The sequence below is a fragment of the Thalassophryne amazonica genome, chromosome 4 (assembly GCF_902500255.1).
Source record: "Thalassophryne amazonica chromosome 4, fThaAma1.1, whole genome shotgun sequence".
In the NCBI taxonomy this organism is placed as follows: domain Eukaryota; kingdom Metazoa; phylum Chordata; class Actinopteri; order Batrachoidiformes; family Batrachoididae; genus Thalassophryne; species Thalassophryne amazonica.
In genome coordinates this window covers 38,684,869-38,712,811 of record NC_047106.1, presented here as the reverse complement: position 1 = coordinate 38,712,811, position 27,943 = coordinate 38,684,869, and the positions used below count along the sequence as shown (strand labels likewise).

General features: G+C 42.4%; 1 protein-coding gene across 5 annotated transcripts in view; it reads left to right on the top strand.

Moving 5' to 3' along the window:
• gria4a (glutamate receptor, ionotropic, AMPA 4a) overlaps positions 1-27,943 on the top strand; it is a 451,011-nt gene that overhangs the window by 398,702 nt on the left and 24,366 nt on the right. For 3 of the 5 annotated variants that reach the window (XM_034167734.1, XM_034167736.1, XM_034167739.1), the window contains exons 15-16: positions 12,996-13,243; positions 27,208-27,322. In XM_034167734.1, the coding sequence (XP_034023625.1) occupies positions 12,996-13,243; positions 27,208-27,322 (363 nt within the window). The remainder of the gene's footprint in view (positions 1-12,995; positions 13,244-27,207; positions 27,323-27,943) is intronic. The other 2 variants (XM_034167735.1, XM_034167737.1) reach the window with 1 other exon arrangement.

The following is a 27,943-nucleotide window of genomic DNA, read 5'->3' as shown; positions in this document are numbered from 1 at the left end:
CCAATATGGATATTCCGGATGATTTTGTCATGAATAGTATGACAATGAACAGCAGCTAAAGCAGCCAGCTTGATGAGGGCACACTGCCGAATTTGGAGAGCAGCGCGCACCCCAGGCGACACGACATAAGTGAGCCAACTTTTTATGTACGCGTTAAGTGTTGTGTATCTCAGTAAAAAGTGATAATAATGCAAATAACATGCTGTTGTCGTGCAGTATGCATTTTTCTGAGTCTAACTCGGGCGAATAGCTGTCATTTTGGGCGACTGGGCATGGACGTCGGGCCTCTTGAAAATGCATACCACCCTCTAAAAGCATGTTATTGTATTATAGCTTCAGATGGTATTGTAATTTGCCAACTCTAATCATTATACTTTCCTGTTTTTCAGGGAAGCATGGCCAACAGACCTAGAATAGCAAGATTTACAGCTGAACAAGCATTGAGACTGATTCTTGATGCCCAGAGAGAGGATGAAAAGGATGATGGACAAATATATTAGAGAGTGAAATAAAGATGAAGAACCCTAAAACAATAATTTATATAGAAGTATTCCAATACAAAGTCAGTGGGGTCATAAATAACCCCACTCAGTCATATTAGTCGCTAAAACAGCTTGGTTGCTTGAGGGTTAAGGAGTCTAACTGGCAGGACGATTACTAGATACAAGCTATTCCTGCTGACAGGTGTTTCCGTGGGAGGTGATGATCTTGAGACCAGAGGATCTTCTGTTCAAATCTCTATCAGAGTAAAGCTCCTCTCACACAGAAGGCGTGTGTGTCGCATTTAGAGGTGCGTGTGTGTAGCATAGAACACGCTGGCTGTGTGACAGGCTGGAAAGTACCAGGTTGTTCATAAAGTCCAAATACATGATCACATGGTGACAAAGTTGGTGAAACACTGGCTCAGGAAACAGCAGATAATATGCGTAATGAAAGGCCACTGAACCTTTGCACCGTCACATAGCTGAAGTGTTACAAAGCAGGATGGATGCAACAAGCGGCAAATGTTTAGTAGAAAGGGATTAACGACAGTCTAGATGGGAGCAGGTTTCTCTTGATGTTGATTTTAGAGAAAGACTAAATTTTGAAGAAGCGAAGCTGAAATTCTTTCATTCACATCTTCATGCAATTTGAAATCTAAATCAAAGGCATGTCAATAAGTATGCAAGAACCTCTCTATGAGGTTTTACACCTTTGGATTTACAAACTCCCCATTTTGAGTGCAACAGATACAGTATTTTATAAAACTCCTATGATGTTGCAGTATTAAATATAGGCTAAAACCCTGCTGTTTCTTTATGCACTTTTTATACACTGGCGGTGAAGCAAAGTGGACTCAGTGAGCAGTAGACGTGCATAAACTAAGATGGAACAGAATACATTACAGGGAAAAGGGACGGTTCAAATCCTTGCAGGCTTAGAAAATTGCAGTTTGATGTCAGCGCACCAGGGGCTACACGTTTGATACAGAGTCATGCAATCTTGATCTTTGTGATTCAGTGATACTGTAATACATGGTTCTCTGTGGTCTTGATATTTAATCAGTTCACTCCAAAATTTAACCACTTTTTCTTTCATTAACACACAAGTCCTAAATCATATTTCAACCCTATTGTTTGGATTAAGCAGTTATGACTTTGAAAATGACCTTCAGGGTCACCCAAGGTCAAATTTTATGTCATCACTAGACAGGTGATTATATGACTTTACATTAGTGTTTCATATTACCCATAACCATCAACCAACCAAATCTTCAAAATAGCCATTCCAAAGTCAGATCCATAAGTATTTGGACAGTAACACAATTTTTGAAATTTTGCCTCACTACACCATCACAGTGGAGTTGATATGAAATCATCATGATGTGCTCATAGCATAGACATTTACAGTGCCCTCCAAAAGTATTGGAACACTTGGTATTTCACACATTTTAATTTGTTTATGCCATTTCAAATACAAAAACTACAAACAAAAATTCTACAATTATTGTCCGTAAACTAAAACTGAAAGCAAATCTCTACAACTTGAAATAATTAATTAAAAATATAAAAAACATGATGGCATGAGGTGGGGTACACCCTGGACAGGATGCCAGTCTGTTGCAGGATCTGTATTTGGATGTGCCAAATAGAAAGGTAATTTGGTAATTATGTGGAACCCGTGTTGTTGTAGGTTGGGTTGAGGTTAGGGCTAGTTTTAGTCATACACATGCATACCGACACACACACACACCACCATCTTGGCAAAAAAAAAAAAAAAAAGATCTTGTAACAATCTGAAAAGACAGTTCAGTCACACTCTTGCCTAAACACAGGCTAAATATCTTGAATTTTGAGTTGCTTGTTTCCACTTAGTTTTGCTTCCCTTTACATACCTATGTTTTGACATTTAAGTCACGGGAATATGTCACAGGACATCACAAACGAGTAAATAAATAAACTGAAATTATAGTCCAGAAAATACAGTATTTCGTTGATGGGGCATATCTTTTGATTTTATGATTTTATGTTTCAGGGAGTTTTTTTTTTTTTTTTTTAAGGATGGAGCATTCATAAATCTGAATGCAAGGAATGACCATGTGGAATTAATTGAACTACAGTCGCAGCTTTAGACATTGACCCATTCACCCACTTGGGTTACAACTAAGTAAAAACTGTCAAACTCGCATCGACCCGTCAGCATGCTGGTGCTGATGAAGGCAGCATTCTCATGCAGACATGTGGAACAGATCGGCTCTGTGTCTCTCGTGCTCTGCAGGAACACTCTCTGTGCACGGTTCTGGTCAGGCACTGTGTGCATGTGTACATTCATTTCCAGTCACGCTGTAAAGATGTGTGCCTTAGTGTGTGTCTGCGTGGACTCGGGCCTGGGATGGGGGAGGTGCAGCAAACAGTTTATGCTTCTGTGAGCGGCTTTGGCATCATCAAGATAACGAGCGACTGAAATCTTTAGAGGGTGAAAAAGCAATTTACTCTCCCACAGCTGAGAGGGATTCGCCGCCGCCATTAATTATCTATGTGTGAGTGTGTGCGTGGCTTTATGTGCACGTGCACAAATGCATATTCAGCTGTGCGTACTGTACGTATATGTGTGCGTGCGTGCGTATAAGTGCGTGTGGAAGATCTGTGCGTCCATTTAAAAGTCTTTGTCTGCTGCGTGGACGCCTGAAGGTGACTCGCAGCATTCATTTCTTCATGCACAGTCTCACTCATTGTTTAAAAAAAAATCTGGGAAGAGTCATACCGTTTTGTCACGCCACCATCCCTCCAAGGCCAAATGCCCCTTTGTATGTGCATGGCCATCATCGTCACATCTCTCACTCGGTCTTTGTCACATACGGATGCATTCTGGAATACAGAAAGGTGCACAAGGCCAACACACAAAGACATGTATGTTGTTCTGGGTCCAGATAAGGAAATATATCTTCTCCCCTTGATTTTTTTTTCACATTTTTCTACATACATATCACTATGATGGATGATACAAGGACTGGAGGTGGTAAAAAGAGGCCTTTTTTATCTGTGATGGCATTTGGTGCACAAGGCAACGAATAAAAGGAGAATGAATGGACGGAGAGAGACCGATGGGAGTCGCCTGCTGGTCCTCTTGAATGTGAGTGGCATTATTATGGAATAGATGTCCGTCATGCACTAGCGCCATGCACACACATACATAGACACACACAGACACACACACACCATCCCCCAGGCGTTGGTTTCAATGGCTGAGGCCGTGACTTGTCGTGCAGAGCGACTGAATAACACTTTATCACCAGGAGAGAAAAGCAAGAAAGACGACGGATGCTCACGGAGGATGACAGCTTGACTCCTGTGCTTGTTATTTTCATCCTCGAGTGCACGTAGAACAGCCACCGCATGCACCTACCCCGGTACAAAACGCTGACATCCACACACACACACACACAGTACAGACAAGCACTTTATTCCTGAAGTGTTGAACAATTTCAGCATAACAAGCAACTCGCGCATCCTCCTACCAGGTCTTCTGTTCCAGCAGCTAGCCAGGTTCATAAATACACAATCAGCTGTGACATCATTCTGATCGTAGATTCCATTCATGTATTGACTGACAGATGACATTTTAAGGCAGCCACAGTGTGGATATAAAGTTAACGGAGGTTGGCCATTTAGGGCCAGCAAGGCCTTCTGTGCTGGCCTAGATATTGTCAGAATGAGACTTTATTTTCAGGATTTGATGTTTTCATTGATGTCGTATATATATTTTAAATAATTGTACTGATTTTTTTTTATGTATTATATTTATAGTAATGAAACCACTTCCACTCTCCCTGAGTGGTGCTGCTTCCAGATCAGCTCATATGGATTAGAGTTTCATTTTATCCAATCAGATTCTGTCGCTAGGTGAAAAAAAGCATGACCTTCACAATTTCAGAATTCTCCTCTACTGTTAAAACAATTGGGGAGATGTTGTGGATTATGTTCTTTAACCAATTAAGTTTGCTGTGTTGGGCTTGTTTTTTGGGGACTCCATGGCCTTCGAGCTGCTTCTAGCTACTTTACAGTTAAGGTACCTTATATAAAGTTGGTCCAAAAATTGTTATTAGTTAGACAACTACCCCATCCAACTGATGAGCATGTGTTATGTCTTCTCCAGACTATCAGCTATTTGATAACATGACTCGTGTGTCACATGCACCCAGGGCACAGTGAATCAGTTTAGAAAGGGATTTACTAAGCCCCAGTATCAGGTGGATGACAAATATTACTTGGTGAAGCTTGTACATTTATTTTTCCGTGAATTATTTCTATAATTTGCGTATATAAACAACTGTTTTCATGTTTGAACAGAAATTCTGACAGTTGTATTTATAATAGTTTCTAAAGGACTTATATCACTATATAAGACACATGAAGAAATCTTTATAATCATGTGTTTTTTCATTATATTCTAAGTTGATTCACTGTGCCCCGTGAATTAGCATTCGGGGCACAGTGAATCAAAAATTTTAAAATTGATTTTAAACACCTGTAAATTACACTTAATCAATCAATCAATCAATCAATTTTTTTATATAGCACCAAATCACAACAAACAGTTGCCCCAAGGCGCTTTATATTGTAAGGCAAGGCCATACAATAATTATGTAAAACCCCAACGGTCAAAAACGACCCCCTGTGAGCAAGCACTTGGCTACAGTGGGAAGGAAAAACTCCCTTTTAACAGGAAGAAACCTCCAGCAGAACCAGGCTCAGGGAGGGGCAGTCTTCTGCTGGGACTGGTTGGGGCTGAGGGAGAGAACCAGGAAAAAGACATGCTGTGGAGGGGAGCAGAGATCGATCAATTCAATTCAATTTTTTTTTTTATATAGCGCCAACTCACAACAAACAGTTGCCCCAAGGCGCTTTATATTGTAAGGCAAGGCCATACAATAATGATGTAAAACCCCAACGGTCAAAACGACCCCCTGTGAGCAAGCACTTGGCTACAGTGGGAAGGAAAAACTCCCTTTTAACAGGAAGAAACCTCCAGCAGAACCAGGCTCAGGGAGGGGCAGTCTTCTGCTGGGACTGGTTGGGGCTGAGGGAGAGAACCAGGAAAAAGACATGCTGTGGAGGGGAGCAGAGATCGATCACTAATGATTAAATGCAGAGTGGTGCATACAGAGCAAAAAGAGAAAGAAACAGTGCATCATGGGAACCCCCCAGCAGTCTACGTCTATAGCAGCATAACTAAGGGATGGTTCAGGGTCACCTGATCCAGCCCTAACTATAAGCTTTAGCAAAAAGGAAAGTTTTAAGCCTAATCTTAAAAGTAGAGAGGGTGTCTGTCTCCCTGATCTGAATTGGGAGCTGGTTCCACAGGAGAGGAGCCTGAAAGCTGAAGGCTCTGCCTCCCATTCTACTCTTACAAACCCTAGGAACTACAAGTAAGCCTGCAGTCTGAGAGCGAAGCGCTCTATTGGGGTGATATGGTACTACGAGGTCCCTAAGATAAGATGGGACCTGATTATTCAAAACCTTATAAGTAAGAAGAAGAATTTTAAATTCTATTCTAGAATTAACAGGAAGCCAATGAAGAGAGGCCAATATGGGTGAGATATGCTCTCTCCTTCTAGTCCCCGTCAGTACTCTAGCTGCAGCATTTTGAATTAACTGAAGGCTTTTTAGGGAACTTTTAGGACAACCTGATAATAATGAATTACAATAGTCCAGCCTAGAGGAAATAAATGCATGAATTAGTTTTTCAGCATCACTCTGAGACAAGACCTTTCTGATTTTAGAGATATTGCGTAAATGCAAAAAAGCAGTCCTACATATTTGTTTAATATGCGCTTTGAAGGACATATCCTGATCAAAAATGACTCCAAGATTTCTCACAGTATTACTAGAGGTCAGGGTAATGCCATCCACAGTAAGGATCTGGTTAGACACCATGTTTCTAAGATTTGTGGGGCCAAGTACAATAACTTCAGTTTTATCTGAGTTTAAAAGCAGGAAATTAGAGGTCATCCATGTCTTTATGTCTGTAAGACAATCCTGCAGTTTAGCTAATTGGTCTGGCTTCATGGATAGATAAAGCTGGGTATCATCTGCGTAACAATGAAAATTTAAGCAATACCGTCTAATAATACTGCCTAAGGGAAGCATGTATAAAGTGAATAAAATTGGTCCTAGCACAGAACCTTGTGGAACTCCATAATTAACTTTAGTCTGTGAAGAAGATTCCCCATTTACATGAACAAATTGTAATCTATTAGACAAATATGATTCAAACCACCGCAGCGCAGTGCCTTTAATACCTATGGCATGCTCTAATCTCTGTAATAAAATTTTATGGTCAACAGTATCAAAAGCAGCACTCAGGTCTAACAGAACAAGCACAGAGATGAGTCCACTGTCCGAGGCCATAAGAAGATCATTTGTAACCTTCACTAATGCTGTTTCTGTACTATGATGAATTCTAAAACCTGACTGAAACTCTTCAAATAGACCATTCCTCTGCAGATGATCAGTTAGCTGTTTTACAACTACCCTTTCAAGAATTTTTGAGAGAAAAGGAAGGTTGGAGATTGGCCTATAATTAGCTAAGATAGCTGGGTCAAGTGATGGCTTTTTAAGTAATGGTTTAATTACTGCCACCTTAAAAGCCTGTGGTACATAGCCAACTAACAAAGATAGATTGATCATATTTAAGATCGAAGCATTAAATAATTGTAGGGCTTCCTTGAGCAGCCTGGTAGGAATGGGGTCTAATAAACATGTTGATGGCTTGGATGAAGTAACTAATGAAAATAACTCAGACAGAACAATCGGAGAGAAAGAGTCTAACCAAATACCGGCATCACTGAAAGCAGCCAAAGATAACGATACGTCTTTGGGATGGTTATGAGTAATTTTTTCTCTAATAGTTAAAATTTTGTTAGCAAAGAAAGTCATGAAGTCATTACTAGTTAAAGTTAATGGAATACTCAGCTCAATAGAGCTCTGACTCTTTGTCAGCCTGGCTACAGTGCTGAAAAGAAACCTGGGGTTGTTCTTATTTTCTTCAATTAGTGATGAGTAGAAAGATGTCCTAGCTTTACGGAGGGCTTTTTTATAGAGCAACAGACTCTTTTTCCAGGCTAAGTGAAGATCTTCTAAGTTAGTGAGACGCCATTTCGTCTCCAACTTACGGGTTATCTGCTTTAAGCTACGAGTTTGTGAGTTATACCACGGAGTCAGGCACTTCTGATTTAAAGCTCTCTTTTTTAGAGGAGCTACAGCATCCAAAGTTGTCTTCAATGAGGATGTAAAACTATTGACGAGATACTCTATCTCACTTACAGAGTTTAGGTAGCTACTCTGCACTGTGTTGGTATATGGCATTAGAGAACATAAAGAAGGAATCATATCCTTAAACCTAGTTACAGCGCTTTCTGAAAGACTTCTAGTGTAATGAAACTTATTCCCCACTGCTGGGTAGTCCATCAGAGTAAATGTAAATGTTATTAAGAAATGATCAGACAGAAGGGAGTTTTCAGGGAATACTGTTAAGTCTTCTATTTCCATACCATAAGTCAGAACAAGATCTAAGATATGATTAAAGTGGTGGGTGGACTCATTTACTTTTTGAGCAAAGCCAATAGAGTCTAATAATAGATTAAATGCAGTGTTGAGGCTGTCATTCTCAGCATCTGTGTGGATGTTAAAATCGCCCACTATAATTATCTTATCTGAGCTAAGCACTAAGTCAGACAAAAGGTCTGAAAATTCACAGAGAAACTCACAGTAACGACCAGGTGGATGATAGATAATAACAAATAAAACTGGTTTTTGGGACTTCCAATTTGGATGGACAAGACTAAGAGTCAAGCTTTTAATTAATAAGCTGGAATGGAAGATTGCTGCTAATCCTCCGCCCCGGCCCGTGCTACGAGCATTCTGACAGTTAGTGTGACTCGGGGGTGTTGACTCATTTAAACTAACATATTCATCCTGCTGTAACCAGGTTTCTGTAAGGCAGAATAAATCAATATGTTGATCAATTATTATATCATTTACCAACAGGGACTTAGAAGAGAGAGACCTAATGTTTAATAGACCACATTTAACTGTTTTAGTCTGTGGTGCAGTTGAAGGTGCTATATTATTTTTTCTTTTTGAATTTTTATGCTTAAATAGATTTTTGCTGGTTATTGGTGGTCTGGGAGCAGGCACCGTCTCTACGGGGATGGGGTAATGAGGGGATGGCAGGGGGAGAGAAGCTGCAGAGAGGTGTGTAAGACTACAACTCTGCTTCCTGGTCCCAACCCTGGATAGTCACGGTTTGGAGGATTTAAGAAAATTGGCCAGATTTCTAGAAATGAGAGCTGCTCCATCCAAAGTGGGATGGATGCCGTCTCTCCTAACAAGACCAGGTTTTCCCCAGAAGCTTTGCCAATTATCTATGAAGCCCACCTCATTTTTTGGACACCACTCAGACAGCCAGCAATTCAAGGAGAACATGCGGCTAAACATGTCACTCCCGGTCCGATTGGGGAGGGGCCCAGAGAAAACTACAGAGTCTGACATTGTTTTTGCAAAGTTACACACCGATTTAATGTTAATTTTAGTGACCTCCGATTGGCGTAACCGGGTGTCATTACTGCCGACGTGAATTACAATCTTACCAAATTTACGCTTAGCCTTAGCCAGCAGTTTCAAATTTCCTTCAATGTCGCCTGCTCTGGCCCCCGGAAGACAATTGACTATGGTTGCTGGTGTCGCTAACTTCACATTTCGCAAAACAGAGTCGCCAATAACCAGAGTTTGATCCTCGGCGGGTGTGTCGTCGAGTGGGGAAAAACGGTTAGAGATGTGAACGGGTTGGCGGTGTACACGGGGCTTCTGTTTAGGACTACGCTTCCTCCTCACAGTCACCCAGTCAGCCTGCTTTCCCGGCTGCTCGGGATCTGCCAGGGGGTAACTAACGGCGGCTAAGCTACCTTGGTCCGCACCGACTACAGGGGCCTGGCTAGCTGTAGAATTTTCCACGGTGCGGAGCCGAATCTCCAATTCGCCCAGCCTGGCCTCCAAAGCTACGAATAAGCTACACTTATTACAAGTACCGTTACTGCTAAAGGAGGCCGAGGAATAACTAAACATTTCACACCCAGAGCAGAAAAGTGCGGGAGAGACAGGAGAAGCCTCCATGCTAAATCGGCTAAGAGCTAGTAGCTACGCTAAGCTAGCGGATTCCTAAAAACACGCAAAGTGAATAATGTGTAAATAATTTAGGAGACATAAATAACACAGCCTTATAAACAATAGCTTGCTGTGTTAATTCCACAATAGAATGACCTAAACCTATGCATAATGTGTTTATGCTGCAACGAAACAACATTTCTGATCCACTGTGCCTCGGCTTCCCCTACTGTGTTTAATTAAGGGAGGGTGGCTATGAAGCCCAGGTATAAAATTCACGGCCCACCACGGACTGTTAGGAGTTATCCAACTGGATGACACAGTGCTACAGTGCATCCAGAAAGTGTCCAGAAAGCCTATGAGAGAGGACTGTCTCGAGGTACAAATCTGGAGAAGGGTACAGAAGCATTTCTGCTGCTTCGAAGGTCACAGTGGTCTCCATCATCCATAAATGGAAGCAGTTCGGATCCACCAGGAGTCTTCCGAGATCTGGCATCATGCTGTGAGGATGTTTTTCAGCAGCAGGAACTGGGAGACTAGTCAGGCTTGAGGGAAAGATGAATGCAGCAATGTACAAAGACATCCTGGATGAAAACCTGCTCCAGAGTGATCTTGACCTCAGACTGGGGCGACGGTTTATCTTTCAGCAGGATAATGACCCTAACACACACCCAAGATATCAAAGGAGTGGCTTCAGGACAACTCTGTGAATGTCCTTGAGTGGCCCAGCCAGAGCCCAGACCTGAATCTGATTGAACATCTCTGGAGAGATCTGAAAATGTCTGTGCACTGACGCTCCCCATCCAGCCTGATGGAGCTTGAGAGGTGCTGCAAAGAGGAATGGACAAAACTGCCCAAAGATAGGTGCACCAAGCTTGTGGCATCATATTCAAGAAGACTTGAGGCTGTAATTGCTGCCAAAGGTGCATCAACAAAGTATTGAGCAAAGGGTGTGAATACTTACATCCATGTGATTTCTTAGTTTTTTATTTTTTAAAAATTTGCAAAATTTTCAGAGAGAAACTTTTTCATGTTGTCATTATGGGAGGTTTTGACTAGAATTTTGAGAGAAAAAATTATTTATTCCATTTTGTAACATAAAATGTGGAACAAGTGAAGTATTGTGAAATCTTTCTGGATCCACTGCATAAAACAGCACACCCTGAATGCTCGGTTTAGCCCCATGGCATTGTTGATGCATGGCAGTGTTCACACCTCTCCATAAACATGAAGCAGTGCCCCTTTGGGCCTCATCTTCATGATCAATGGTGTCTACAGTGCATAACACAAGCCTATTTGGTGGGGGGGGGGGGTCGCAATCAAGTTCAGTAAAGTCTGGCAGCAAGCCACCACGTGTAGCTGCATCCACCACACCACAGGAACCACCTCGGCTTCTGGATGGCAAACACCCAGGCAGACAAGTGATCCATCCTCATTTCTCAAAAGTAGCCAACACCGATGTATTGGCATGCTGGATCTTGCACACAGAAAATTGCTGCATGGACAAAGTGTTGTAGCTGATGTTCCCTCACAGTGCAAAGCATATCTGAAAGCACTTTGCTATTTCAAAAACATGTAATCTCAGCACATAGTCAGATGCAGAGTGCAAAATGGTTGTATTTAGTTAACTTGTCATGGGCGGTTTGGGCTTTATCATGAAATAAATCAATCCCAGAGACAGGTGCAGCAGCAATTTGTGCATTGCTATTTAGATGGTGAAATCAAAAGTGAGAGGTTTCTGTCGAGAAAAAGGTTTCTTAACATCACATATAAATGAGCCATGAAATTGTTTACAAAATGTTTTACAAATGAATTGGCATGTACAACAACCTCGCAGAAATCTCAGGTAGCAACCCAGAATAACTAAACACACAACAAAAGTCTCAAAAACTGTTACACCACAGAAGGCAAATAAGAAAAAAATATATAGTGGATTAGTCTTTGGCACTGTTGCCTCAAAGAAAGAAGGTCATGGGGTCGATTCCCACCTGTGGCTTTTCTGTGTGGAGTTTGTGTGTTCTCCCCGTGTTTGCATGGGTTCTCTCTGGGTGCTCTGGCTTCCTCTCACATCCAAAGACGTGCAGGTTAGGGGGTGGGAAACATTACAATGTCTGTAGGTGTGTGAGTGTGTTTGTTTGTCTTTATGTGGCCCTGTGACAGACTGGCATCCTGTCCAGGGTGTGCCCTGCGTCACGCCCTGTGACTGCTGGGATAGGCTCCAGCCACCGTGACTCTTAATTGGAGTGAGCGGTTGTCGATGAGTGACTGAGTGAGGTTGCACTTGCCAAAAAATGCCTCTTGACGAGGAAAACAACGTATATTAGTCACACAAGACTGTAAGTCAAACTTTTTTTCTGTTTTTGTACATTGTAGCGTTCTTTTTATTACTGGCATTCAGTCTTTTACTATTGGAGTTTATTTTGTGTCGTACTTTGATTCATTGGAAAGACCTGTGAGTTATTATAATAGCTATTATTCGAATAAGGAACACATGATTTTTCAGTATGTAAGTCGCAGTATAAGTCACAGGACTTCATTTATTCATTTTCAACTGCTTATCTGGGTTTGGGTCACAGTGGCAGCAGAGCAAGCAGGTCATGCCACACTTCCCTATCCTTGGCCAAGTCCTGTAACTTTTCCCAGGAGATCCCAAGGTATAATCTATCCAACATGTCCTACGTCTTCCCCAGGCCCTCCTCCCAGTTGGATGTGCCTGGAAAACCTCCCTAGTGAGACGACCAGGGTGCATCCTCACCAGGTGCCCAAAGCACCTCAACTGGCTCCTTGCGATGCAAAGTAGCAGTGGCTCTACTCTGAGTCCCTCCCAGATAGTCGAGCTTCTCACCTTGTCCAGGAGTGTAAGCCCAGTTAACCAACGGAGGAATTTCATTTCTGCCGCGATCTTATTCTTTCAGTCATTACCCAAAGCTCTTGACCATAGGTGGGGGTAGGAGCATAAAGTGAGAGCATCGCCTTCCGGCTCAGCTCCTTCATCACCTTGACGGTCCAGTACAGCGTCCATATGATTTCAAACTTCCAAAACTAACATATGGTAGGTTAGAATCAAGATTTGTTTTCATGGTATCATTTAAAACCATTGCTTTTTTTATTATTACATGAAGAAGAAAAATAAATTAGAACAACTCATAACTTTAAAATTAATGAGACAGATGTCTCCCAGGAAGTTCACACAAAGTAACAGAAAGTGTAGACCCCACAGACTGCAAAATATATACCATGTGTTCTGTGCTTGATATTTCCTTATCTACAAATACTGCTGATATCTAGCAGTATATGTGTCTTCTTTTTTCTTAACATTTACTTTCTTCTGCTTCTCCTTCCTCAATCCAGAGATCCAAAATAGCTGTTTATGAGAAGATGTGGTCGTATATGAAGTCTGCTGAGCCGACTGTCTTCACTAAAACCACAGCTGAGGGTGTGGCGAGGGTCCGTAAGTCCAAGGGGAAGTACGCCTTCCTGCTGGAGTCCACCATGAATGAGTACACGGAGCAGCGCAAGCCATGTGATACCATGAAAGTCGGGGGAAACCTGGATTCCAAAGGATATGGAATTGCAACCCCGAAAGGCTCACAGTTAAGGTGGGTGGAATAGTGTAACAATAGGAAACAGTAACAAAGCTGATACTGTTCTATTGCTACCATATTCCACCTACCCTGCTGTGCCTTTTTTATATCTGTTTTAGCATGTTACTGCTGTGGGGTGAAAACATGAAGATTTAAGAATTGCTTCCAAATATATTGATTATTTTTGGATTATTGGGTTTTATGGTCTTATGAAGGTGCTTCTTCTTTCTCTTCATCTTGATGTATACTATACACTTTCTCCATCAAGTCCAGTCCTGAATTTTCTCACCAGACTCCTTTTTTCAGGTCATTCCCTTCACTGTGACATCATAGTATCATTATCTTGTTTAATACTTTTAGTAAGCATTTATTGTTCTTGATTAAACCTCAAATATTGTTTTGTTGTCCTGTAAATCTACAGTCCTTTGCATTACTTCCTTACTTCTTTTGGTTTACAACACTGCGTCATCTGCAAACCCACACACAAGGAGGATAGGTCTTTAATCCCAAATGCCAACTCATCTATAACCAGGTCAGTAAGGCAAAAGATGATCCCTTGTACAGACCTGATCTAACTGGAATCTGGTCTGTTCCTGTGATGAGGACACAATCAGTATTTGTTAATTCCTTTGGTGTTTTCACCTTATCACAGATCTTCTGGCAAGTGATTGCACTGTCCTGACAGATGACACTGTTTTATTGTCACACTGGGCTGGCAACTTTGAGCCATTGGATAATGTTGATCCTTCTGCCGGCATTTTGGACATGTCCGGTACCAGGATTCTGGTGTCTAATCTTCCAGTCAGCTGCAAACCACAAAAACCCAGTGAGATTGTAAAGGTGATGAAACAGCTGAGGGCAACTAAAGCTGAAGGTATCTGTGATCTGTGGTATCTGTGGAGTTGCTGTTTTTCTAGTGTTGCAAATAATCTCTGCTTCCATTTGGGTACCATCCCAACACACTGGAAAAAAGGACTTTGTGTCTCTCTCTCATCAGGAAAGTGTGATTTCCCAGGTTGAAAAATCTGGGCATTGTGCTGCATGCTAGGCAAGGCGCTTGCAAAAGTAATTCTCAGTAGCAACTAGTACCAGCTCCTTGCTGCTTAATAGCCACAGCAAGAGGTCATTGACTGCATCCTTTCTGTATGAGTTCTCATTGAACACAAGAGTGAATGTTGGCAGGATTTTTTTTGCAGGATCCCTAGTAAGATACTGGACATCATAGGTGGCCTGACTTCTTCTCAGTGAATTGCAGTGTTGAACTGGCTCCTGTTATTTCAATGCTTGCATGGAGTCTGTGTTGGTCCTGGACTCCTGGACCCCAGCAACTCAAAGCCATTAACCAATATGCAGCAGTTACCAATTGAGAGGCTGAGTGAGAAGTCAGAGCGTCTGAGTTTGCAAGAGTTCTGGGTCGAGACTAAGATCCAGATCCAGGTTTTCATTGATCTTCTGGGACTCAGCTATCACAAGTGTATCTGTATGAAATGAAATGATCAAACTTGCTGAGAGATTCATATACTTGAGTTTGACCTATGAGGTTGAGAGACACCTCGGAATAGCTTATTAAATCACAAGGCTGCTAGGCAGAGGTGTTTGGTAATTCCGATATATATATATATATATATATATATATATATATATATATATGCATGGCTGTGAAACATGATCATTAACCACTGACTTAAGGCAAAGATGGGATGTCTTTAGTATGATGTTTCTACAGTGAAACCTCAGGAACCTCTAGAATTCCTTCATGTCAAATAAGTGGCTACTTTGAGAATCTCAGATGTTGTATGCTACTTGATTGTGAGGGAACATCAGCTATGACACTATGGCCATGTCGTGTTAGTGTCACATGTCAGTATTGAGGACCACCACAACTAGAAAAGACCAAATGGCTGCCCATGTATCACCTGGATGCGGCAGACAGATTACATTTGGTTGGTGGAGATGCCTGGGTGGTTGCCAACAAGGACCCAGGATGGTTCCACAGTGTGGTTGAGGCAGCTACGTACAGCATGAGTTCACACTCCCAGACCTGACCTGATAGATCTTCAGACACATCAGACCCCACAACATATTGATTCCTTCTTCTCTGAAACTCTTACACACTTCCACTGGTATTCCATCTACTCCAGATGTCTTCATCCTCTTTAGTACCAATTTTGTGGCTTCTCTCCCAAATCTTTATCTTGCCTTTTAGCTCGTCGTACTCCATTCCCAAACACCACCTTTGCTTTCTTTTCATTCAACAGCTTTTCCATCACTATAACTGCCACGTCCACTCAAGACCACACCTTATATATTATTTATCTGCGTTATCTGGCGATATGACTTCTCTCTGGCTTTTGCTTCTCTAAAAATCACTCACTTAAGAGTTGCAAGAATAACCACATAAAACGATTCACAAACTTCAATGAAGATTTATTCCATATTGAAAACAAAGAAGCAGTTTTTCATCCAGCAGCAGTGTTGCAGACAAGTGTGTTTTTGTGTTTTGATGATGCAATTCATCTTACTTTGTCTTGATCACCTTCATTTGTTTATCTCTCCCATTCCCTTACATTTTCTCATCCACCTCTCTTGGCTGCACTCTTCTACACTCTGTTTTTCCATCTTTCCGTTGACATCAGGGCCATTCGCTCCATTGGTGTGTCGCGTGTCAGTGTTGCAGCTTTTAATCTTATTTGCTGCTGTTCTTTCACTCACTCTTTTTCTCCGCAGGGCCTCCTCACAGGTAAACTCTGTCCATCCGTCTGCTGTCTGATGTTTGTGCTCCTTTCATCCTCACATTTAGCAGTCATGTTGGTTATGATGATAATGATGATGTTGATGATGAATATCGCCAAGAGGACGGGCAAAACCCGAGACTGCGCCACTGCATCTGCAGCCACGAGGGGGAATTTATAGATGAACGGGACACAAAAAAGTGAGACAGGCGGTAGAGGGGCGTGGCCAATGGGGGGACTAGAAGCTAAAGACGCAACAGGATCCCACACAATGAAATAATGGCTCACACATTGCTAAGATTCTCCATTTTTAATCAAGTTAGTCGGGTAAAAATGGTAATTGGACAGTGTCAAATTAAAACCCAAACTAGTAAATAATAACTTCTGTGGAAGCTTAAAAAACAGTAAAACGCGATGGACGAAAAGCATGAGAAAGTGAGACTAAGTCCTAAAGATTTATTTTCATGGAAAACTACTGCTTTTGTTTGTTTGTTTTTTCATCACCTGACACTTATCTCGCTTGGTAGTTTGGGCTTGAATCCGCTTCACAGAAGCATGCTAACACTGAACGATTCATTATTTAAGTAATCACAGCATCAAAATGTGACAAGTGTCTGCTGAAGAAAAATCACCCAAACTCGGACCGCTCTCTCTCTCTTCTTTTTCTCCATCTGTATCTGTCAGCGTTCAGAATTTGCCAAACGAGCAGCTGAACACAAGCATCACTCCTCACATCCTGTCCTATAACTTTCCCCTGTGTATGGTAAAAACAGCGCCCTCAAACCCCCGTTTCTCTGCTACTGCTGACGCGAAGGGATTCCGTTTACGAGGGAAAAGTGACAGACAGTGGGTGGATAGCGCCTCTTTTTAGCCCCTACGACAGATTCCGGGGACTATCCACGATTGTCTCTGGCTTCTCTCACTCAGCGGAAACCATCCTATGACCTACTGTACACGTGGCTGGTAGTGTGCACGTCGTACGGGTCTGCCTTTTCTCTTGGTGCTAATTACAGGCAATGATAATCGTGAGAATTAATCCTATGAATGCATTTCTGAAGCACATTTATTTATGATATGATTACTGACATGTTACTGTTATTATCATGATGATTGCAGAATATATTTGAACTGTTTTCATCCTCGACTAATTTTTATGAGATGAATTCACAATCTGTGGATTAGATTACCCCAGAGAACACTGTCTCTCTCTAATTATCTCGACTTTCATTGAACAGAGAACTGAAGCACGGTTAAATAAAAACCTCTTAATATTAGAAAATAAAACAGCGCTTGGGTACCTATTTTGCAGTATAGGCTCGGTAAATAGTTCTCTTTTTTGGTAAAAATATTTAACATGTCCACAGAATGTATCAGTGACAAGTTACACATGCCTACGACAAATTTTCACAAATGCTATTTGCAAAGTTTGGATATGGTGTACAAATGGTGCCATTTTTGGGATGCATGTGCAAAACGGTATGTAAGCAATGTTCTCTGTGTGCTTTACTAATGTTTTAAAAAAAAATGCTTCAGGAATGAATGTATGAAAGTGAACAAGGCAGCTGTCGCAGACATTACAAAAACCCAACATACACTCAGAATAGCATCAAATTACCATGAGTGATATACGAGGTCTGTTAGAAAAGTATCTGACCTTATTATTTTTTTTAAAAACCCTATGGATTTGAATCACGTGTGATTGCGTCAGACAAGCTTGAACCTTCATGCGCATGCGTGAGTTTTTTCATGCCTGTCGGTTGCGTCATTCGCCTGTGAGCAGGCTTGGAGTGAGGTGTGGTCCACCCCTCTCCTCTATTTTTTATTGCGAATAAATGTCTGAACAATTTGGAGCTTTGCTGCATCAATTCTTTTCCAGAAACTGTGAGACACCTCCAGGTGGACACCGTTCGAAAAATTAATATGTTTTTCTGGGACGATTTTATGGGGATTTAACAGATTACGGGGTGTTACTGCCGCTTTAAGGACGGCCCACAACTGCTGAGAGCGCGGCACGCTACCAGCCCCCATCGACAGGCTGACACCCCACTGGAACAACCAGATCATTTCCAACGTGAAGGCTTTGTTGATCCGGGACCTCGTCTGACTTTCACAAAAAGGCAGAAGATGTGGACATTAGCACTTTATCGGCACATTCCACCATTACAGGAGTTTTTTTCATGGAAAAAGAAGCGGAGGGACGCGCCACTGTGCCGCTCATGGTGCGGCACAAAGCCATCTCGGTTTTGGTCTCACAGGACGGCTTAAAGGTGGATTTCAGATGGCTGTCGGTTGCTTTTCAGTCATGTGATTATCCGATTGTGATTGTGCATGAGCTGGACCTGCCCCAACATGTCCTGGAAGGCTTCATCACGGCGTTGCTTTGCGCCGAGCGGCTGCACCGCGGCGCGCGGTGGAGCAGCTTCTCTTTCCATGACAAAAACTCCTGTAACAGTGAAATGTGCCATTCATTTTTAAACTGGATGCTGTCTTGATCCGGTATGTCATCTGACTAGCACAGGAATTGTGAAAAGACGTGGACATCAGCACTTTTCCGGCACATTAAGACAGACGTGCGGAGGAGTTCCGCGCGTCGCGGTGCAGCCGCTCGGCGCAAAGCAACGCCGTGATGAAGCCTCACGGGACATGTTCTGGCATGTCCAGCTCATGCACAATCACAATCGGATATTCACACGACTGGAAAGCAACTGGAATCCATCTGAAATCCACCTGAAAGCTGTCCTGAGAGACCAATACCGAGGTGGTTTTGTCCCGCGTAATGAACGGCTCTGTGGCGCGTCCCTCCGCTTTACTTTCCATGAAAAAAACTCCTGTAAGGGTGGAATGTGCCGGAAAAGTGCTGATGTCCACGTCTTTTCACAATTCCTGTGCTAGTCAGATAACATACTGGATCAAGACAGCGTCCAGTTTAAAAATGAATGGCACATTTCACTGTTACAGGAGTTTTTGTCATGGACAGAGAAGCTGCTCCACCGCGCGTCCTGGTGCAGCCGCTCAGCGCAAAGCAACGCCGTGATGAAGCCTTCCAGGACATTTGGGGCAGGTCCAGCTCATGCACAATCACAATCAGATAATCACACGACTGAAAAGCAACCGACAGCCGTCTGAAATCCACCTTTAAGCCGTCCTGTGAGACCAACACCGAGGTGGTTTTGTGCCGCGCCATGAGCGGCACGGTGGCGCGTCCCTCCGCTTCTTTTTCCATGAAAAAAACTCCTGTAATGTGTGGAATGTGCCGATAAAGTGCTGATGTCCACATCTTCTGCCTTTTTGTGAAAGTCAGACGAGGTCCCGGATCAACAAAGCTTTCACGTTGGAAATGATCTGGTTGTTCCAGCGGAGTGTCAGCCTGTCGATGGGGGCTGGGAGCGCGCCGCGCTCTCAGCAGTTGTGGACCGTCCTTAAAGGGGCAGTAACACGCCGTAATCTGTTTAATCCCCATAAAATCGTCCCTGAAAGCCATATTAATTTTTCAAACGGTGTCCACCTGGAGGTCTCTCACAGTTTCTGGAAAAAAATTGATGCAGCAAAGCTCCAAATCGTTCAGACATTTATTCGCAATAAAAAATAGACGAGAGGGGTGGACCACACCTCACTCCAAGCCTGCTCACAGGCGAATGACGCAACCGACAGGCATGAAAAAACTCACGCATGCGCACGAAGGTTCAAGCTTGTCTGACGCAATCACACGTGATTCAAATCCTTTTCTTTTTTTTAAATAATAAGGACGGATACTTTTCTAACAGACCTCGTACTTTGTATTTGTCGGCACATTAATCTGAAGCATTATGGCCAGATTTGTTTGTAATATCCTTCTTCATACTGAGATGCCAATATGCAATATGTGGACTTGATACACTTCATCTGTTTGTCTCAGTCCATTGAGTTGTAAATTGGTACCAGTTTTGCCAGGGTAAGGAAGCAGGGGGAGTCAGGCTCTCATCCGGTCTCTCTCTCTCTCTCTCTCTCTCTCTCTCTCTCTCTCTCTCTCTCTCTCTCTCTCTCTCTCTCTCTCTCCTTCTTCTTCTTCTCTCATCCCTATAGAAATGTAATAATATCATCAGGAATACATGTTCTAAGTTATCATAAAATGTAAGCATACAATTGGGCAGTGCAGTCTTGTTTGAGGGTGGGCGCTAAAGGGGTAAAATATGACTATCTAAAACTAAAAACTATCGGCCGATATCAAATCTATCATTTTTCTCTAATATTCTGGAAAAAGTGGTGTCACGGCATCTCTTTGAGCCACTGCAGTCTGCTTTTAGAAAATATCATTCCACAGGGATGGCTCTCACTAAAGTGGTGAATGATCTTCTGCTTACAATGGATTCAGACAACACTACGGTTCTGTTGCTGTTAGGTCTCAGTGCTGCATTTGATACAGTGGATCATCATATTCTACTTGATAGGCTGGAAAATCATTTTGGGATTACTAGGAGTGCCCTTGCATGGCTGACATCATACTTGACCAGTCGTTCTCACTGTGTTTTGTACAGTAACACTACCTCTAACCTTAGTGACATGAAATTTGGGGTTCCACAGGGATCTGTCTTAGGCCCCCTGCTTTTCTGCCTTTATATAAGCACCCCTTGGGCACATATTGAGGCATTTTGGGATTACCTTTCACTGCTCTGCAGATGATACTCAGTTATACATGCCGATATCTGCTGGTAATCTCGTTCACATAAAATCCTTAGAAGATTGCCTTGCAGCAGTGAGAAGTTGGATGTCTAGAAACGTCCTACTTTTAAACTCTGATAAGACTGAAATAATGGTTCTTGGTCCAGTGAGACATCGGCATCAATTTGACCAGTTAACACTCATCCTTGGCTCGTGTGTCATACATCACACTGACAAAGTGAGGAACCTTGGGGTCATTTTTGATCCTTCGTTGTCCTTTGGCCTCCACATTAGAAATATTACTAGGACTGCTTTCTTCCACCTGCGAAATATAGTGAAGATTCATCCTATCCTGTCTATGGCTGATCCTGAGACCCTGATCCATGCATTTATCTCTTCTAGATTGGACTACTGCAATGTTCTATTTTCTGGTTTACCGCAGTCTAGCATTAGGGGTCTCCAGTTGGTTCAAAATGCTGCAGTCAGACTTTTGACATGAAACAGAAAGTACAACCACATTACACCCATTTTGGCATCCCTTCACTGGCTTCCTGTCCCAGTGAGATCAGATTTTAAGGTTCTGCTACTAACCTATAAAATTATTCATGGACTGGCACCTCCCTACCTAGCTGACCTAATTAAACATTACGTACCGGCCCGGGCTTTACCTTCTCAGGGTGCAGGACTACTTTGTGTCCCTAAGGTGAATAAGAAGTCTGCGGGTCACAGAGCTTTCTCTTATCGTGCCCCTGCTCTGTGGAATGATCTCCCTGCATCAATAAAACAATCAGATTCTGTGGAGATTTTCAAGTCCAGACTTAAGACGCACTTATTTTCCCTTTCATATGGCTAGCATACTGGTACAGTTTTGTTTTACGCTTTTTACTCTTTTAATTCATATTATTAGTAATTGGAGCGGGCCGCGGCCTCAACTTTAACTAAATTCTGGGTCTTTTATTGAAGTTTAGGGCTAGTGGCCGGCAATCACCTTAGTATTTTTTTGTTTTTCTTGTTGTTTAATGCTGGCAAATTATACAGTATTTTTTGTCTTTCTGATGCCTGATTCTGTTTTTTTTCTCTGTTTAAGGTGCAGCTCCTTCCAGAGATGGGAGTTGTGTTTGTGTTGGCGACCCTCCTGTCCTGTGCACAATAGCATTTCTTGTATATTCGTCCGTGAATTGTTCTGTGAATTGTTCTGTAATTTATGTTTGTAGCATGGCCCAAGTAGAGGGTCACCCCTTCGAGTCTGGTCTGCTTGAGGTTTCTTCCTCAGAGGGAGGTTTTCCTTACCACTGTTGCTCTGGGGGTTGGTAAGGTTAGACCTTACCTGTGTGAAGCACCTTGAGGCAACTCTGTTGTGATTTGGCGCTATATAAATGAAAATAAATTGAAATTGAAAAAATGATGTGTATGACATAATTTCTCTACCTCCAGGCACTTTCTCTGAGTTTTTGGGCAAATACCACGCAAACAAAGTGAAAATGCAAAGAAAAAGTGTTGACGCAGTGGAAAGTGGACGTGTTGTAGTTTGTTTATGACCCAGAGCTCAAACATGTCGAGGTGGTTGTACTGACAAGAGAACACAGCTACTCTGGTTAGCTGTGTAGGCTAACACTTACCGACACGACCTCTCACATTTGCCTCGTCTTCCCTTCTCCACTGGGAACTGAAGAAAAACTGCACTTTTCACAACTGCTTCAGTGATTGCAGTCGAAAACAAAACAGTGTACCATTTTCCCGTGTGAAGTTATGCTGTATATACTACCCCTGGCAATAATTATGGAATCACCGGCCTCGGAGGATGTTCATTCAGTTGTTTAATTTTGTAGAAAAAAAGCAGATCACAGACATCACACAAAACTAAAGTCATTTCAAATGGCAACTTTCTGGCTTTAAGAAACACTATAAGAAATCAGGAAAAAAAATTGTGGCAGTCAGTAACGGTTACTTTTTTAGACCAAGCAGAGGGAAAAAAAATATGGACTTATTCAATTCTGAGGAATAAATTATGGAATCACCCTGTAAATTTTCATCCCCAAAACTAACACCTGCATCAAATCAGATCTGCTCATTAGTATGCATCTAAAAAGGAGTGATCACACCTTGGAGAGCTGTTGCACCAAGTGGCCTGACATGAATCATGGCTCCAACACGAGAGATGTCAATTGAAACAAAGGAGAGGATTATCAAAGGATTTACCCTCTTAAACGAGGGTAAATCATCATGCAATGTTGCAAAAGATGTTGGTTGTTCGCAGTCAGCTGTGTCTAAATTCTGGACCAAATACAAACAACATGGGAAGGTTGTTAAAGGCAAACATACTGGTAGACCAAGGAAGACATCAAAGCGTCAAGACAGAAAACTTAAAGCAATATGTCTCAAAAATCGAAAATGCACAACAAAACAAATGAGGAACGAATGGGAGGAAACTGGAGTCAACGTCTGTGACCGAACTGTAAGAAACCACCTAAAGGAAATGGGATTTACATACAGAAAAGCTAAACGAAAGCCATCATTAACACCTAAACAAAAAAAACAAGGTTACAATGGGCTAAGGAAAAGCAATCGTGGACTGTGGATGACTGGATGAAAGTCATATTCAGTGATGAATCTCGAATCTGCATTGGGCAAGGTGATGAAGCTGGAACTTTTGTTTGGTGACGTTCCAATGAGATTTATAAAGATGACTGCCTGAAGTGAACATGTAAATTTCCACAGTCATTGATGATATGGGGCTGCATGTCAGGTAAAGGCACTGGGGAGATGGCTGTCATTACATCATCAAAAAATGCACAAGTTTACGTTGATATTTTGAACACTTTTCTTATCCCATCAATTGAAAGGATGTTTGGGGATGATGAAATCATTTTTCAAGATGATAATGCATCTTGCCATAGAGCAAAAACTGTGAAAACATTCCTTGCAAAAAAGACACATAGGGTCAATGTCATGGCCTGCAAATAGTCCGGATCTTAATCCAATTGAAAATCTTTGGTGAAAGTTGAAGAAAATGGTCCATGACAAGCCTCCAACCTGCAAAGCTGATCTGGCAACAGCAATCAGAGAAAATTGGAGCCAGATTGATGAAGAGTACTGTTTGTCACTCATTAAGTCCATGCCTCAGAGACTGCAAGCTGTTATAAAAGCCAGAGGTGGTGCAACAAAATACTAGTGATGTGTTGGAGCGTTCTTTTGTTTTTCATGATTCCATAATTTTTTCCTCAGAATTGAGTGATTCCATATTTTTTTCCCTCTGCTTGGTCTAAAAAAGTAACCGTTACTGACTGCCACAATTTTTTTTCCTGATTTCTTATAGTGTTTCTTAAAGCCAGAAAGTTGCCATTTGAAATGACTTTAGTTTTGTGTCATGTCTGTGATTTGCTTTTTTTCTACAAAATTAAACAACTGACTGAACATCCTCCGAGGCCGGTGATTCCATAATTTTTGCCAGGGGTTGTATATTGCGCAACAGGAGCGGCTGTCCCCATACGTGGTCAAATCCCACGATATCACGCAGGGCTCAAACAAGACTGCGCTGCCCTATTAGGAATGGGAAAGTAAAAAATTCCTCTGCAAATAAATTGATGGAAATCTCACATATCATCCAATGGCCAAATGGGAATAAAGCATACCGTGTTTTAGTTGCTGACAATGACGAAAGCGGAAAACAGTTGATCTCAACCTTTAAGTCCAGATAAACTACAGCTGTGGCGCTTTGGTGGATGTATGCACTGACTCCTAACCTTTGCCAATTTTTCTTCATATCACTCTCCTCTGGAACCAGTGGAGGCTCAGGTGCCTTTCTTGGATCGTGGATCGTGTAGTTGTTGAGTGAGGAGACTGTACTACCTCTTCACTCCAAGACAACCTTCTGTTTACGTTCATCTCTAAATGTCACACTATAAATGACACACTTATCCATTCATTTTCTGCTGCTTATGCAGGTCCAGGTCACGGTGCCAGCAGACCAAGTAGCTCCACCCACACTTCTTATCCTCGGGCAAGTCCTTTAACTCTTCCAGAGCATCCTGAGGCAATCCCTAGCCATGTAGCTGAAGCAAACCCTCCAGCATGCCCTAGGTCTTCCCCGGGGACTTCTCCCAGTTGGTAGAGCCTGGAAGGTCTCCCTGGAGAGACGTCCAGGGGGCATCTTCATCACATGCCTGAACCACCTCAGCTGGTTCTTTTAAATGCAAAGGAGCAATGACTCTAATCTGAGTCCCTCCCAGATATTTACCTTCTCACCCCATCCCTGAGTTTAAGCACAGATATCTGGCAGGAGAACCTCATTTCTGCCACTTGTATATGCAACCGTGTTCTTTCGGCCATTACAAAGTTCATAAACATAGGTGAGGATAGGAGCGTAAATTGACAGGTATATTGTCTGAGGTTAACCCAGCAGATTACTTCCGCTCACAAACAAAAGTGCATTCAGCAGAAGTTACCAGCACAGGAAAAGAATGACAGTGTGAAAAAGGCAAAACACAAAGCAGAATACACACCGGGCACAAAAGAATTTATAAAGAATTGAAGGAACAAATTGATAAAATCATTCAGCTCTCACAGCCGATCTGCAATATTGTGATTTTGTGATGAACACAGGCAACATGTCGGGGTGTTCAGCGGGGACACGAGTGGCAGCAGGTGACATCTAAAATGTTTTAGCTCATTTGTTTCTCTTTGTGTTTGTGCCAAATGAAAATCAACTCGCACAAAAACCAAAGCATCACCAACATATGTCATCGATCATATTGTCACTTCTCTTTCCAAATTCTTTATTCTTGAATGCAACTGCATCTGAAATCGTGGTCCACTTCATCTCCTGGATGATGTGTTCAAATGTCAGGGCAAAATTCCAGCATCTGCGGTTATACAGTTGGCTGCCGAACGACATGGTGTCCAACAAGATGCGGTTTTATGGCTGAAAAATCTAAGTAGGAAGACAGATGAGAAAACAGGGACGCTGCAAAAAACAGAGCATCCTGCTGTTTGCAGACTCACCAGCATTTGATGCCTAGCATTAGGGCTGCAGCCAGACTTTTGACACGCAGCAGAAAGTTTGACCACATTACACCTATTTTGGCATCTCTTCACTGGCTTCCTGTCCCAAAATTATTCATGGACTGGCACCTCCCTACCTAGCTGACCTAATTAAACCTTACGTACCGGCCCGGGCTTTACGTTCTCAGGGTGCAGGACTACTTTGTGTCCCTAAGGTGAATAAGAAGTCTGCGGGTCACAGAGCTTTCTCTTATCGTGCCCCTGTTCTGTGGAATGGTCTCCCTGCATCAATAAAACAATCAGATTCTGTGGAGATTTTCAAGTCCAGACTTAAGACGCACTTATTTTCCCTTTCATATGCCCAGCATACTGGTACAGTTTTGTTTTACGCTTTTTACTCTTTTAATTCATGTTATTAGTAATTGGAGCAGGCCGCGGCCTCAACTTCACCTAAATTCTGGGTCTTTTAGTGAAGCTTAGGGCTAGCGGCCAGCGATCACCTTAGTACTTCTTCTGTTTTTCTTGTTGATTAATGCTGGCAAATTATACAGTATTTTTTGTCTTTCTGATGCCTGATTCCCAGAGATGGGAGTTCTGTTTGTGTTGGCGACCCTCCTGTCCAGTGCACCAACAGCAATTCTTGCATATGCGTCCATGAATTGTTCTGTGAATTGTTTCTGTAATTTGTTTGTAGCATGGCCCAAGCAGAGGGTCACCCCTTTGAGTCTGGTCTGCTTGAGGTTTCTTCCTCAGAGGGAGTTTTTCCTTACCACTGTTGCTCTGGGGGTTGGTAAGGTTAGACCTTACCTGTATGAAGCGCCTTGAGGCAACTCGTTTGTGATTTGGCGCTATATAAAGGAAAAGAAATTGAAAAATTGAATTAAAATTGAATTGAGAGCTTCCCACAAATGACAATCTAATCAAGCTGATTTTTGCGAGGGTAAATCAAAACAATCTCAAGCATTATAGTTAGCTTTGGAAAAATGAAAAATGAAACATATGCTATTTGTATTGTGGAGAATATTTCTTTAAGAGAATTTACTGCAGCATTTGTTGCTGACATAAACTAAGATTTTCTCTTTTAACAAGTCAGATATAAAGAGCTTAGTAGGAGAGAGAGCATGAATGCCTCATATTTAGCCTGTTGTCCCTGAATCTTGTTTGGAGGTCAGTCGCTTCAGGGATGTAAGCTAGAGGAAACCGGAGCCAGAATCACCCTCCCGCGCACTCACATACAGACTGGTGAGAAGACACGAGCGCAGCAGAAGGGGACAAGAGTGCCATCAGCAGGCCGCAGACACAAATCTAGCCCATGCATCTTCTGACGGTGCAGCTGAGTGCAAGAAATGAAATGTCAAAAATAACAGAATATTTTTACAAGGTTGAAAATTTGTACAAATCTCTGTTGTAGGCAACAAGATGAGCTCGAGAGACAGTCTTGTTTGGGGTACATCCTTCCACACTTAATCCACTTTGTATCCTCATCCCTTCTGATTTCCCGGCCCTCACTCCCCTTCCTCCATCTGGCTGTGGTCCATCTTGTGCATCTGTCCCTCCATCCTCTGCTCTGACCAAACTATCTTATCTGTCCCTCCTTTTTACCTAAAGAAATGCGGTCAACCTGGCCGTGCTAAAGCTCAACGAGCAAGGCCTGTTGGACAAATTGAAAAACAAGTGGTGGTATGACAAAGGAGAATGTGGCAGCGGGGGAGGGGATTCCAAGGTTAGCCCTCTCTGTCTGCCCACCACCACCACTAGGGGGCGGGGACCTCTCCGCCGCTGGGACGGTCCCTGTCCCAAAAGTGTAACACACACATCTGCCCCAGCAATCAGACGGAAGAAAGTTGCCTGAAAAATAGGCACGGATGTGCATCTGCTGTGGTTGTGTGTGCCTGGCAATAAAGGTGCACACACAAAAAAATACTACAAGAAAACAAAAACACAATGAAAAATCACATCATCTGCACTACTGATGGTGACCAAAATTAATTGGCAGTAAACATCAATTACAACTCAAATCTCAAGCTTTTTGACTTAAATCTGGTCTTGCATGGTTCCTCTGAAACAGGCAGAAAGTGAGGTTCATTTATGAAGATTTTAAGGAAAAGAAAGCGCAATTACTGTTTCGTCAGGAATATTCGCCCCCTAGTGGCAGCTCTGGGAAGAAGAGACAGAAAGAGATCATACAAACCAAACCGCACCAAATTAAAAACTGTTCCTCAGCTGCACAGCAAGTGAAACAGGTTTTAAAACATGTAATAAAAGGTGAAAAAAAAACCTTGTATGGTATCCCTCAGATTATTTTAGACTCACTCTAACTTGAGGCAGAAGGGAGGATGAATAA